The sequence below is a fragment of the Microtus ochrogaster genome, unplaced genomic scaffold (genome assembly GCF_000317375.1).
Source record: "Microtus ochrogaster isolate Prairie Vole_2 unplaced genomic scaffold, MicOch1.0 UNK91, whole genome shotgun sequence".
NCBI lineage: Eukaryota > Metazoa > Chordata > Mammalia > Rodentia > Cricetidae > Microtus > Microtus ochrogaster.
This window is the reverse complement of record NW_004949189.1, coordinates 320091-332986: the sequence shown is the minus strand read 5'-3', so window position 1 is coordinate 332986 and position 12896 is coordinate 320091. Positions and strand designations below refer to the sequence as shown.

At 45.3% G+C, this 12896-nt stretch overlaps 2 protein-coding genes across 2 annotated transcripts in view; one reads left to right on the top strand and one right to left on the bottom strand.

Annotated features, from left to right (window-relative positions):
* Positions 1-7697, top strand: part of Rpgrip1 (RPGR interacting protein 1) — a 59581-nt gene extending 51884 nt beyond the window's left edge. Inside the window, exons 21-24 of the mRNA XM_026777934.1 lie at positions 3319-3511; positions 4892-4976; positions 6627-6754; positions 7347-7697. Of these exons, the coding sequence (XP_026633735.1) occupies positions 3319-3511; positions 4892-4976; positions 6627-6754; positions 7347-7459 (519 nt within the window). The 3' untranslated portion in view covers positions 7460-7697. The remainder of the gene's footprint in view (positions 1-3318; positions 3512-4891; positions 4977-6626; positions 6755-7346) is intronic.
* Positions 7698-7716: 19 nt separating this feature from the next.
* Supt16h (SPT16 homolog, facilitates chromatin remodeling subunit) overlaps positions 7717-12896 on the bottom strand; it is a 34544-nt gene continuing 29364 nt past the window's right edge. The window contains exons 23-26 of the mRNA XM_005370966.2: positions 11384-11513; positions 10275-10404; positions 9800-9877; positions 7717-9036 (exon numbers count right to left, since the gene is read on the bottom strand). Of these exons, the coding sequence (XP_005371023.1) occupies positions 8891-9036; positions 9800-9877; positions 10275-10404; positions 11384-11513 (484 nt within the window). The 3' untranslated portion in view covers positions 7717-8890. The remainder of the gene's footprint in view (positions 9037-9799; positions 9878-10274; positions 10405-11383; positions 11514-12896) is intronic.

Sequence of the window (12896 nt, the reverse complement as noted above, 5' to 3'; positions counted from 1 at the left end):
GTTGCCAGGCTTGGCAGCTAGTACCTTCCTCTTTTTTTGTTGTTGTTAAGAACACAGGCTTCTGAAATACAAGAAGTGCCAGACTGCACAGTAAGGAGAATATTGCCTTCAATAATTATGTGTAACCCTTATTGTAGCAGCAGCAGCAGCCTGAGGAACTATGTCACAGACCTTATGTAGACAAAATCAGTATCAGTGGCTTCAGCACAGAAAAGAATATGAAGCTGATGAAGTTTACTGAAGTAGAGAGAAAGGCACTGAAGGAAAGAATAAGGTGCAGGCTTCTCAGAAGAGTCCCGACCAGAGGCCTTGTTAGTGTTGTTGTTGTTGTTTTGTTTTTCCAAGACGGGGGTTTTTCTGTGTTGCCCTGACTGTCCCGCAATTTGCTTTGTTGACCAAGCTGGCCTTGAACTCGCTGAGATCCACCCACCTCTGCCTCCCAAGTGCTGGGACTAAACTCTGAATTCATTGAATAACAAATTCATTAAGTTGTTTCAGTAGAAGCAACTTACCAGATAACCTTGCTTTCCTTGATAGCCCTGTGGGGAGAGCATAAGTTCTTTTATTGTTGATCAATAAGTTGATTATTGATACTAACTCTCAAACCATACATTATGTATTACTTTAAAAACTGTAAAGGGCCGAGCGGTGGTGGCGCACGCCTTTAATCCCAGCACTCGGGGGCAGAGGCAGGCAGATCTCTGTGAGTTCGAGACCAGCCTGGTCTACAGAGCTAGTTCCAGGACAGGCCCAAAACCACAGAGAAACCCTGTCTCGAAAAACCAAAAAACTGTAAAGGGGTGAGGCTGGAGAGATGGCTCTGCAGTTAAGAGCACTGGCTGCTCTTCCAGAGGTCCTGAGTTCAATTCCCAGCAACCACATGGTGACTCCCAATCAACCATAATGAGATCTGGTGCCTTTTGCTGGCTTGCAGGTAGACATACAGGCAGAAATAAATAAACAAATCTTAAAAAAGACTCTAAAGGGTTAAGAGACCACAACAAAATTCAAGAAGTATCAGAGCGGAGAAACTGGTGGCTGTAAGATGACAAACCTGCTGGGTCCTCTGCACAAGTGCTGTGGCTGCACTGTTGAGCTGAGCTGCAGGAGGCGAAGGACAGGCAGAGATGGTGAACCCCACTGGCTGGCAGCAATTTAAGTGGATTGGTCGCCTCCTCACATAGCAGGACCTGAGCTAAATGAAAGCCCTGGGGTCTGCTGGGAATTCTTCACCTGTCAGTCCCCCGACATACACATCAGATTGTTAGATGTCAGAGGACGGGCAGGGCTCAGGTTGGCATTTCTGATAAATCCTCAGGCTTGGTTTCCCGATATGCTTCTAGTATGCACATATGTTCCTAGAGAGTCAGTTTGCCCAGGAACAACTCAGTCTGTGCCACATGCATTGTTAGTACTGGACAGATGGTGCCAGTCACGTGTCCATGCAGGTGGAGTCTTTCAGGGCAAGAGCTCAAAGCCACTGTTTTCCACAACAGTGAGAAACTCAGAGTGGACACAGCTGATCTTAATAACAACTGTGTTCTAGTCTGTGTGTCCTTCTCTAATGCATTTTAGTTTTATTGCTTTGTCCTTTTTTTTTATTGAGAAAAGGAAAAAAAAAAGTATCCGCCTCCTCCCAGCCTCCCATTTCCCTCCCCCTCCTCCCACCCTTCTCCCCCTCCTCCCACCCTTCTCCCCCTCCCCCAAGCTTCTCTCCCCCTCCCTCTCCAGTCCATAGAGCAGTCAGGGTTCCCTGTCCTGTGGAAAGTCCAAGGTCCGCCCCCCTCCGTCCATGTCTAGGAAGGTGAACAACCAAACTGGCTAGGCTCCCACAGAGCCAGCACATTACGTAGGATCAAAACCCCGTGCCATTGTCCTTGGCTTCTCATCAGCCCTCATTGTTCGCCATGTTCAGAGAGTCCGGTTTTATCCCATGCTTTCTCAGTCACAGTCCAGCTGGCCTTGGTGAGCTCCCAATAGATCAGCCCCATTGTCTCCGTGGGTGGGTGCGCCCCTCGTGGTCCTGACTTCCTTGCTCATCTTCTCCCTCCTTCTGCTCCTCATTGGGACCTTGGGAGCTCAGACCAGTGTTCCAGTGTGGGTCTCTGTCTCTATCTCCATCCATCACCAGATGAAGGCTCCCAAAGATGTCTCTCCCGGGTCGCTTTGTCCTTTTTTTAAGATTTATTTTTATTTCATGTGTGAAGGTGTTTTGTGTGCACGTATGTCTGTGTACCACATGTACGTCTGGTGCCACTGGAGGCTTGAAGTGGGAGTCAGATCCCCTGGAGCCTAGAGTCAGATGGCTATGGGACATGTGGCGGCTGGGACCTCAGAGCCTCCTCGCCACCCCTCAAATCTATCTTATCTTATTCTTCCATTTTGAAGAGTGGCAGTTAGAAACAGAGAAAGAGAAGTCAGTGGTTTCCTTGTGTGGGTTCCTGAGAAGAAAACAAGCCATTTGAAGAAGAGTCCATTTGACTGCGACGCAGACTCACTGCGGGTTGTGCCCGCTGCACTCTTCTCAAGACTCAGAAGCTCCTCTTGTTTCTGGAAATAGGCAGGGTAGAGGCTGCTGCTTGGGCACCATGGCTTGATGCTAACTGGCTGCCACTCTGCACAAGGGGCTCATGCTCGCTTGTATACCTTTGGAAACTAGACGAACGTCAATCTTCTGACACCTCTGTGAAAAGAGGCTGGTGTGGCAGTGACTTTGAAAGGGAGCTGAAGCAGACCAGATGCTGTGTGGGGCCCGGTGGCCTCCTCTTTGCGATAGTGACTGAGGCTGTTGTAACTCACAGGAAAATGCTGATGTGGGTGGCACTGAGAAAGTGAAAAATCCATCCTTTCAGAGATCTTCACTTTTCTTTATCCTTGGTGTGTGTGTGTGTCTCATTTATTTTCTCTGTGTAGCCCTGGCTGTCCTGGAACTTGCTCTGTCGATCAGGCTGGCCTCAATCTAGAGATCCATCTGTCTCTCCCTCTTGAGTGCTGGGATTAAAGCTGTGCGCCACCATGTCCAGCCTAGCGTGTGTGTCCAAGATAGGATCTTATTACATAGCCCCAGATAGTCTTGAATTCGGGATCTCCCTGCCTCGGCTTCCCCAGTAAACGACCACTCCCAGCTTTTTCATTCCGTGTCTGTGGACGTAGCCAGCAGATAGACTCAGCAGGAGATAGACTCTGTGACAGTTTCATCTAGTTGTCTGCTGGTAGCCATTTTGCCTGTGAATTGTCAGTAAATGGCTTCTTGTAGTGTGCTATACGAGTTTCCAGAGCTTTGTGTTAACCTTTAGGAAATCAATATTTCCATTTCAGGACTCAGAGAAGATGTGCATTGAGATTGTCTCCCTGGCCTTCTGCCCAGAGGCTGAAGTCATGTCTGACGAGAACATACAGCAGGTGTACGTGGAGTACAAGTTCTATGATCTGCCGCTCTCAGAGACAGAGACTCCGGTGTCCCTGAGGAAACCTAGGGCAGGAGAGGAAATTCACTTCCACTTTAACAAGGGTGAGCTCTCCTGAAGGGTGAGTGGGCACAGGAGGCAACCAGACATTTGTTGGGATGCAGGTGAATCCAACCATTTCCCTAGTCAACATATTTACCAAAGTAGTATATGCACATGGCTCTTCCTGCCTCTACCCCATGACTGAACTCTCTGTAACGGCTCTTCAATTTTTTTTTGGCTATTTTAAAGAATTACTCATATATCTAAGTATTTCCACTGGAATTCTAGGATATAGTAGTTGTAGATATTCCTTTTTTTAATATTTATTTATCATGTATACAATATTCTGTCTGTGTGTATGCCTGCAGGCCGAAAGAGGGCACCAGATCTCTTTACAGATGGTTGTGAGCCACCATGTGGTTGCCGGGAATTGAACTCAGGACCTTTGGAAGAGCAGGCAGTGCTCTTAACCTCTGAGCCATCTCTCCAAGTTGTAGATATTCCTATCTCAGATAAAAATTTTAAGCTAGACAACTCTACATCCATGTCCTTCATTCCCACACAATTGGGTCATAATTTTTATTTCAATTATTATTTGTTATTCTAGAATATATATTAACGCTTGCAGTGCTAAGTACCTTCACTTGCTTCAGTTAACCCTCCTTTGACATTTTCTGCCTGCCTCTGCCTCTACAGTGCTGGAATTAAAGGCACACACTACCATGTGGGGTTTTTTTTTCTTGGTTTTTCGAGACAGGGTTTCTCTGTGGTTTTGGATCCTGTCCTGGAACTAGCTCTTGTAGACCAGGCTGGTCTCGAACTCACAGAGATCTGCCTGCCTCTGCCTCCCAAGTGCTGGGATTAAAGGCATGTGCCACCACCGCCCGGCTATTTCTATATAAATCTATACACAGAGGCAGGCAGCCACAGATAGTATGCACACAGAGATGATTTTAGCTACTTTCTTTTAAATTTTTATTTAGATTTCTTTTTATTTCACGCCTGGGTATTCTTCCCACATGTATGTCTGCTCATCACATGCCTGCAGGACCTGCAGAGGTCAGAAGATTCCCTTGGAAGGACAGTTACAGACAGTAGTTAGCCACCAGTGGGCACTGGGAGCTGAACTGGACTCTCAGTGCTCTTCACCTGAGTCATCTCTTCAGCTCCAATTTTAGCTATTTTCTTTTTGGTTTTTCAAGTCAGCATTTCTCTGTGTAACAGCCCTGGCTGTCCTGGAACTCGCTTTAGACTAGGCTGGCCTCAAACTCAGACTGGCCAGCCTCTGCCTCCCAAGTGCACCCTATGACACAGCCAGCTCAAATCTAGCTATCTGCAATGACACAGAGGCAACCTGCAGGACCCCTTGCACACGAGGCAAACACTGTACCACTGGGCTACAGCCTCATCCCCGTGTTCTTTTTCTTTTACCTTTCATACAGTGATAGACCTGGATCCAGTGGAACAACAGGGCAGAAGGCAGTTTCTGTTTGCCATGCTGCATGCTCAAGATCCGGAAGAGGGACGGTGAGCCACTTCACACTGGCAGTGCAGACTTAATTTCTTCTTGATGACTCTCCCATCTACTCGGGTCAACTTCTTGTATCCGACTGCCCGTTCAGTGTAGATTCAGTTCATATTTCACTGGTGGAAGGGACTTGTACGTGGGTAACTGCAACAGTATGAATCTCGATAGTGTCCTACACTGGGCAGACAGATCATTTGGATTTCTTTCTGGCCTCAAACTCACAGATCCACCTATCTCAAGTGCTGGGATTCAAGGCATGAAACACCACTACCACCTGGTTTATACTTATATTTTAAAATACTTCAAAAATTGTATGTGGGAGCTGTCGAGATGGCTCAGTGGTTAAGAGAACTGACTACTCTTCCAGAGGACCTGGGTTCAATTCCCAGCACCAACATGGCAGCTCGTAGCTGTCTGTAACTCCAGTTCCAGAGAATCTGACATCATTATACCAATGTCCATAAAATAAAGTTAAATAAAGTTCTTAAAAAATAAAAATTGTATGTGTGAGGTGGAGTGATGGCTCAGCAGCAACACTGGTTGCCCTTTCAGAGGACCCAGGTTTGGCCCCTAGTACTCACACGACAGTTCACAACTATCTGTAATTTCATTCAGGGCATCTAAAACCCTCTTCTGGCTTCTTGCAGGCACTATGCATATGGTTCACAAAAACAAAATTTTATAAAACTTATACTCATGTACATGGGTGTTTTGTCTTTCTGTCCACTTCTTCCTTCATTGTTTTCCTTCTGCTCCGTGTGGCTTCAGCTGACTTTGCCTTTGATGTTTGCACCTCTTTGTCAGAGCTGGCTTTGAATCTGTGGTCTTTACAGTGTTGCTCCATTGCCCTTTCAAGAGTGACAGACTTTCCACAGTAGTCTTGTCTCAAGCTGGCTTTCTGTAGACACAGGGACTCTTTCACAGAGCTGAGGCTCACTGTAGGGGTCCGTGCCGCTCTGCTCCATCTAGGGGATGTGGTCTTTCAGAACTAACAACACTTTGCTTTTCAAAGGTTAACGAGTCAGGAGGGTTGGCACATACTGCAGTCATAGCATTTAGGAAGTGGAGGCAGGAGGCCAATCTCAGCTATGTAGCGAGTTGCAGGCCAGCCTGAGCTACATGAGATTGTCTCAAAAAGGCTGAGACAGATTAATAGGTAAAAGAGCTTGCTTCCAAATCTAATGGCTTGAGTTCAATCTCCAGGATACACATGGTGTCCTCATTTCCACAGGCTCCTAACCCTTCCCAAAACTGATTCCTGACTCTTGGCTCCTTAGGAAATGGAGGAAGGGGATGGGATTCAGATTCAGGGAAAACACTACTTATTTGTGATTACTTTTCCATTTTTATTCAACTTGTATGGGTGTTTGCCTGCCATGTTTGTACCACGTGGCGTGCCCACAGAGGCTGCCACAGTAGTGATAAACGATGTGAGCCACCAGGTGGGTGCTGGTAGTCAAACCTGTGTCCTCGGGGAGAGTAGCCAGTATTCATATTCCCTTAGCCGCCTCTCCAAACTCCATGATTACTTTTGGGGGTGAGGGGTTCACTTTGTCGCCCTGGCTGCCCTTGACCTCAGAGATCCAACCGCCTCTAACTCTGCAGTGCGATTACATGTCATAACCGTGCTCCTTTTTATTTACTTTCAGTTTAAAGTTTACAGTGGTAAGTGATCCTCTGGATGAAAAGAATGAATGTCAAGATGTAGGCTATGCGTACCTTGAACTGTGGCAGGTACTTCAATCTGGAAGCGATATCCTAGAGCAAGAACTAAAGAGTAAGTAGTAAAATTTTATACTTCTTAGTTCCATTTATTCAGAGAAAATAACCTACTCGTGTAACTCTGCTAACCTGCTGACATTAGCTGCTGTGAAGCCCTTCCTTAACAGCTGTATGTATTTAATTCTGGACCATGTCTATGCTTGTTTGGACTCAATCCCCAGAAGTGGAGAAAAAAAGCTGGTCTTAAAAAAAAACAACAAAAACCCAACATTTATTATGCATGTGTACACATGTGTGAATGTCAGGGGACAATCTGTAGGGCTCAGTTTCTTGCCTTCCACTCTGTAGGTTCTGGGGATCTTCACCCACTGAGCCATCTGTCCGGTCCTAAAAACCCTTTCTTCTCTACTCTGGCTTCACTTTCTTATGAAAGGGGGCACCACTGCATGTGACAAACAGCAGGTATATGTGGAAGTGTATAACTGAACGGGTGTGACGGTATAGACCTTTAATCTACAGGTGCAAGGGCACGGTCTCTAAACTTGAAGTCAGCCTGGTCTGTACAGCCAGGGCTAGAGACCTTGTCTCAAACAAAAGAGTGTAAACGGAACACGGTTGCTGCCTTACGTCTCTATCCTTCTCCACAGTTGTGAGCCCTGGAGACCAGGCCATCCAAATCGGAAGGCTGAAGGTTTCCCTTCGTGCAGCTGCTGCCCTCCATAGCATTTACAAGGAAATGACTGAAGATTTGTTTTCATGAAAGAACTACTCCACTCTAAGATTTGAGGGAATCTCCTATAAAGTCACATGCTATGCCACAAATCTGGTCTCCTGTGCTATCTGCTGTCTGTTTCTCAAACTAATGGCAAGGCTCACAACCACCAGTGAACTTTTATAGTACTAGTTGGATAAAGGCATTTTGTTTTAACATCTTAACATTCTAGTACGCAAAACTTGATTTCAGGAACTGCAAAGAAATTGCCATAAAAGACAAATTTACAAAAAACAAAACAAAACAAAAATCCCGTTTTATTTATCTTTTAGTTCTTCCAAAATTCAAAATATCAAGTCCTACTGCTAAGGAGAGAAAACAAACAAACATAAAATCTGAGAAGCCCCTTCTCTTAAGAGTCACAGAAGAGGAGGCCAAGTGGGACAGGTGGACGCAGAGAACCTGCAGGGAGGACGGCAAGATAAAGTCCCCCAGTGCTTCAAAGCTGATCATCACAAGTGACCAACATAAAACGCTGCGGAGAAAGGAAAGGCAGGAGCAGCAGAGTCCAGCCTTGTGCTGTGGCCTCCTTCCTGTTCTCTTCTTGTCAAGATACTTTATGCCAAAACATGACTGTGTTGACTCCCTCACCTGCAGGCCGAGGCATGACCATTCTTCTTTAGCTGTGGCAGGAGACAGTGGTAACTGTGCCTTCCAGCACTGGAAGGAGATAACCCAGCCATGGAGCGCCAGTACTCATGTCTTCCAAGGCAGCAGAAATGCCTCAAAATACGCGTGAAGCAAGAAACCAGGAAAACTTAAGGCCAGCCGTCAACCCGCTCTGCCGTTAGCTCAGCTGTGTATATCACATCATTAGCAAAGCCCAAGAACCTTTCTTGAGAACTTCAGATCTGGAACTTAAAAGGGACAAGAGGAGGACTGAACCTGCGGGGCCAGAACCATGCTTCAGCTAAGGACGGCGGCTCAGGCCTGCAATCCCAGCACTTGGGAGGCAGAGCAAGAGGATTACAAGTTTGAGGCCAGCCTGGTTTACAGTGACTTCAAGGTCAGCCACAGCTACATAACAAGACTGTCTCAAAAAGCCATGAAAAAATAAAAATGCAAAGAAAAAGAACCATAGTAGAAATAGTTAATGGTCAGCTTATACCGCTGTCTTGGTAATTCAGCTTTGAAACACCAAAGATAGGTTGTCAGAAGAAAACAAACGGTATCAAGGGTGGGAGGAGCCTCCTGCCCTTCAACATCGCCTCCCTCGCCAGGCATCTGAACGGGGCCACTGGCACATGTCCTGGTGGGCCTGGAATTCCCCGAGTAGCTTGGTCCACACAAATGGCCCCTAAACCCATAAACACAAACGGCAAAACTTCAACGAAACCAAAAGGAGAAACAGTTTCTATGTCATGTCGGATTGTTAGGAGTTGTCTGCAGAGAGAATGGAGCAGAGGACCAAGGTTCATATTACTTTCTCTTCTTCTTGGGGGGTGCAGAGCTGTGTCTGGAACCACGGTTTGAGCCACGGCCTGAACTATGTACAGATGCCTTCCTCTTCCGGCTCATACTTCGACTCTGTTCTTCTTCCTCCTCATAACGGCTTTCACGGTCCGCTAAGCAGAAGGCAGAATGATTCATTAGCTTAAGACACATACTATCAATGGATAGCACGAGCCAGCCTGTCACCCCGAGTGTGGCTCTCCATCCGGTCAGCACTAGTTACAGGATCCAGACAAGTGCTTAATCTTTCAGAGCCTGAGCTTATTTACAAGGAGAATTCAAAAGGCTACCACCCAAAGCACTTACCACACTGCTAACACATTCATTTTAACTTTTAATAACTTGTGTACCAGCACCAACTAGACAATATTCTTAACCGTAACTCTCTGCTGTGCGCAGTGAGAAGATTACAGAGATGGAGTCAAGCCCACCTCTCCTCTGGCCAAGTTCCACCTGTTCTCATATGTATGCATGTGTATTCTGTGTGCCCGTGTTTGGGGAAGCACGCAGGGCAGAGGCTGACATTAGCTGTCTCCCTCCACTGCTCTCCACCTTAGGAGACAGGGTCTGGGACTGAACCTGGCGTAGACAGGCCAGCCAACAAAGGCCCAAGGATCTTTGCCTCCCCAGCACTGGGATCACAGGCACACACTGATGTGTCTAAATTTTATATAAGGATTCTGGGGGCCCACACTCAAGTTCCTAAGCCTCAACGCAACCACGTTTCCCACTGAGCCGTCTCCCTAACAATTCTATAGTGATCTTCCCAATCCTCATGGGCTTTTAACATTAACATCTCAGAACAAAGAATAGTGCCAAGCATTGGTACATAAATTAAATGAGTAAGTCACCCAAAACAACAAATTTTAAAATTACCTTTTCGAGCTTCTTCTTCTAGCTCATCCCAGTCCTTCCCACTTTCTTCTTCACTGCCCAGAGATTCCTTGGAATAGTCTGGAAAAATATTGAGTGCATATTACTCATGCAGAAATACAATAGAATGTTGAATATTTTCCTTTTCTAAAAGCAATCTCTAGGAATGATATCAGATGAGGAAGCCATGATAGGTGTCTTCTCCTTTAAAACTGATGTCTCCTGTGCGTGTGGAGGCCGGAGGAGGATGTTTAATGCCCTCTCCTTTACCTTACTGCCTTCCATTGGGGCCTCTCAGTGGGCCTGAAACTCCTCTTTCTTTCCTTCCCACGGTTCTCACCTCTGCGCCCGACTCTCTCATTCCCTAGTGCTATGACTGGCTTTATGCGCATGCAGAGGATCCAAGCTCAGGACGTGTAAGAGCGAGTGTTGCTCCAAACACTGAGTCATTTCTATAGTCCAACAAATACTCTCTAACCTGATTCTTCTGCCTCTGACGAGTAATCTTCATCACTGTCCTCTTCTTCCTCTTCATAGTCATCCTCAGAAGGATTAAAAGTCTCATCTTCAATCTCAGACTCCGAATCCCCATCCTCAGCGTCACTCCCCTGGTGAAGCACAGAAAGCATAAGTCTCATTTACTACTTCTCTCATATTCGTCTTATTAACAAAGTAACTTAATATACTCAGTCCACTAGCATTTTCTATATAAAAAGAGAGCCAAATGACCAAGAAATAAAGTATCTGTCTTAAAATTATTCATTAAAGTACACTTATTAGATTCTCAAACAGCCAATTCCTCTGTTTTTATCTGTAGAAATTAATGACAGAAACACACTTTGTATTAAAGCACTATGCCAAAGTAGGAGCTCTATTTAAAGTAGGTTTTTAACTAAAAATAAGAATTTATCTTTGAGACATGGTCTCACTGTGTAGCCCTTACCCGGTACTTGCTATATAGACTAGGCTAGTCTCGAATTCAGACACCTCCTTGCTTCTGAGTGCAGAAATTAAAGGTGTGCATCACCACAGTTGCTATGTAGACAAGGCTAGTCCTGAGTGCAGACATTAAAGGTGTGCATCACCACAGTTGGGGGCTATTTATTTTTTTCAAGATTCTATTTTTTTTTTTAAATTTTATATGTATGAGAATTTACCTGCATGTATGCCTACAAACCGTGTGTGGCAATGCTGTGGAGACAGAAGAGGGCTTCAAATCCTCTAGAACTAGAGTTGGATGGCTGTCGGCTACCATGTAGGTGCTAGGATTTAACTCGGGTCCTCTGGGGGAGTAGGCAGTGCTCTTAACTGCTGAGTTATCTCTTCAGCCTCAGGAGGACAATTTTTTTTTGAAGTACTTTTTGAAATAAACGTCAATCCCATCTCCTCCAAACACTAAGAAACTTTGTGAGGAATAATTTTATAAATTAAAGCAATGTGGCTAGTGACTACCAATGCCCAATGACTTCATCGTTTACTTAAAGAAACAATACCATGTTGTGCTGGTCAGGCCCTTTAGCCCTACCTCTAGATGGCATTAGGCAACCCTGCATACCAAACTAAAAAAGAAACCCCACACTCACGCACCTCACCCTCAGGTTCCAGGAAAGACCAGCCACCTTGTTCAAAGAAGCCCTCAGGATCATCAACAATGGTCTTCATGATTTTAGTCCAGTTGAGGGATTGTACTCCTTCTGTGTACTTCAGGTCACAGGAACTAAAACAACGTTACAAAATCAGAATCAAACTCTATTTTCTGTCAAGGTAAAGGCATGAATTCCCAGAGCACTGACCCTCACGGCAGAAAAAGATTCCAGCCCACACATGCTTGTTCCTCACAATTCTGAGTTCATCCTTCTCCTTCCTCAGCACCAATGAGTCGGTTCTTTGACCACCGGGTCTGTCCCACAACACTGCCCTGTTTTCCTATCTGAGGATAGGCATATCTTTCTAAGTGTGTAAATTGTTTTCAATATCTAAGGAGCTTAAATGACTATTTACTAACTTGTTTTGTGGACTGCTATGGAGAGTGGATGACTGAGAAAGGAGGTCCAGAGAGAGGGCCCAGCAGTTACGAGCTCTTGCAGAGGATCCACGCTTAGCGACTATTACCCACTTGATGGCTCACAACCACCTACAACTCTAGTTCCAGGGGACCAGATTCCCTCTTCCAAGCTCCACAGGCACCATGCACACGTGAGTTGCACATACATGGAAGCAGAAAAAGTGACTACAGTAAGGATAAAAATAACCCTAGCAAATGTCCTGCCTGAGACCTACTAAAGAATCTGCTTTATGCAGCGCTACCTACATTAAGATCTCTACTTTTAAATCTTTATAATTAACCTGGGTCCTCTGCAAGCGCTCCTATCTGATGAACCATTAGACCCTCCTTTACTCTTAGTGGTAAGGTAAGCAGGGAGTACAGTCCTTTCCACACTGAAACAACTAGAAAGCCAAATGGAAGAACAGTTTCTAGACAATGGAAGAGATCAGCAAGAATGTAGTTTAGTTCTTTGAAAGATGAAAACAAAGTTTTGTTTCAAAATCTATCTCAGTTCTCTACCTGGGGCAACTCAAGGCAGAATACAGGAAATCAAGAAACAGTAGATTGCTTTCATATTCTACACCCCATGCTCTCTCTCCTGTTGTTCTTTGCGGGCAGGTTTTAGGAACCTCTGTCAATTGACTGTATGATGTCAGCCTCCCTGACCCTTCACCACCCTTCCCATTCCCTTTGCTAGATGCATTGCCCTTCTTTTTCTGGAAACACAGACTAGTCACTAGTGTTACTGAGGTTGGTTTTTGTCTTCCCATTTGCATCCAAAGTAACTAATGCACCAGGTATACTCCATTACTATATGTTCATTATAGATTGCCCTTTGTTAGTGATTAATTCTGCAGACAATATTTTCAAAGCAAGGTAAGACTGGAGATCATGCCTGGTGACTTGGCTACCAGTCCAGCTGGGGAAAACAAGACTGCAAAACTTGAAACAAGAAAGGTAGTTAGGTTAAAAAAAAAAAAAATCAAATCCAACCAATGACCAGACAGGTAAAAGTGATAAAAAAAAAAAAAAAAGACAGGTAAAAGTGATAAA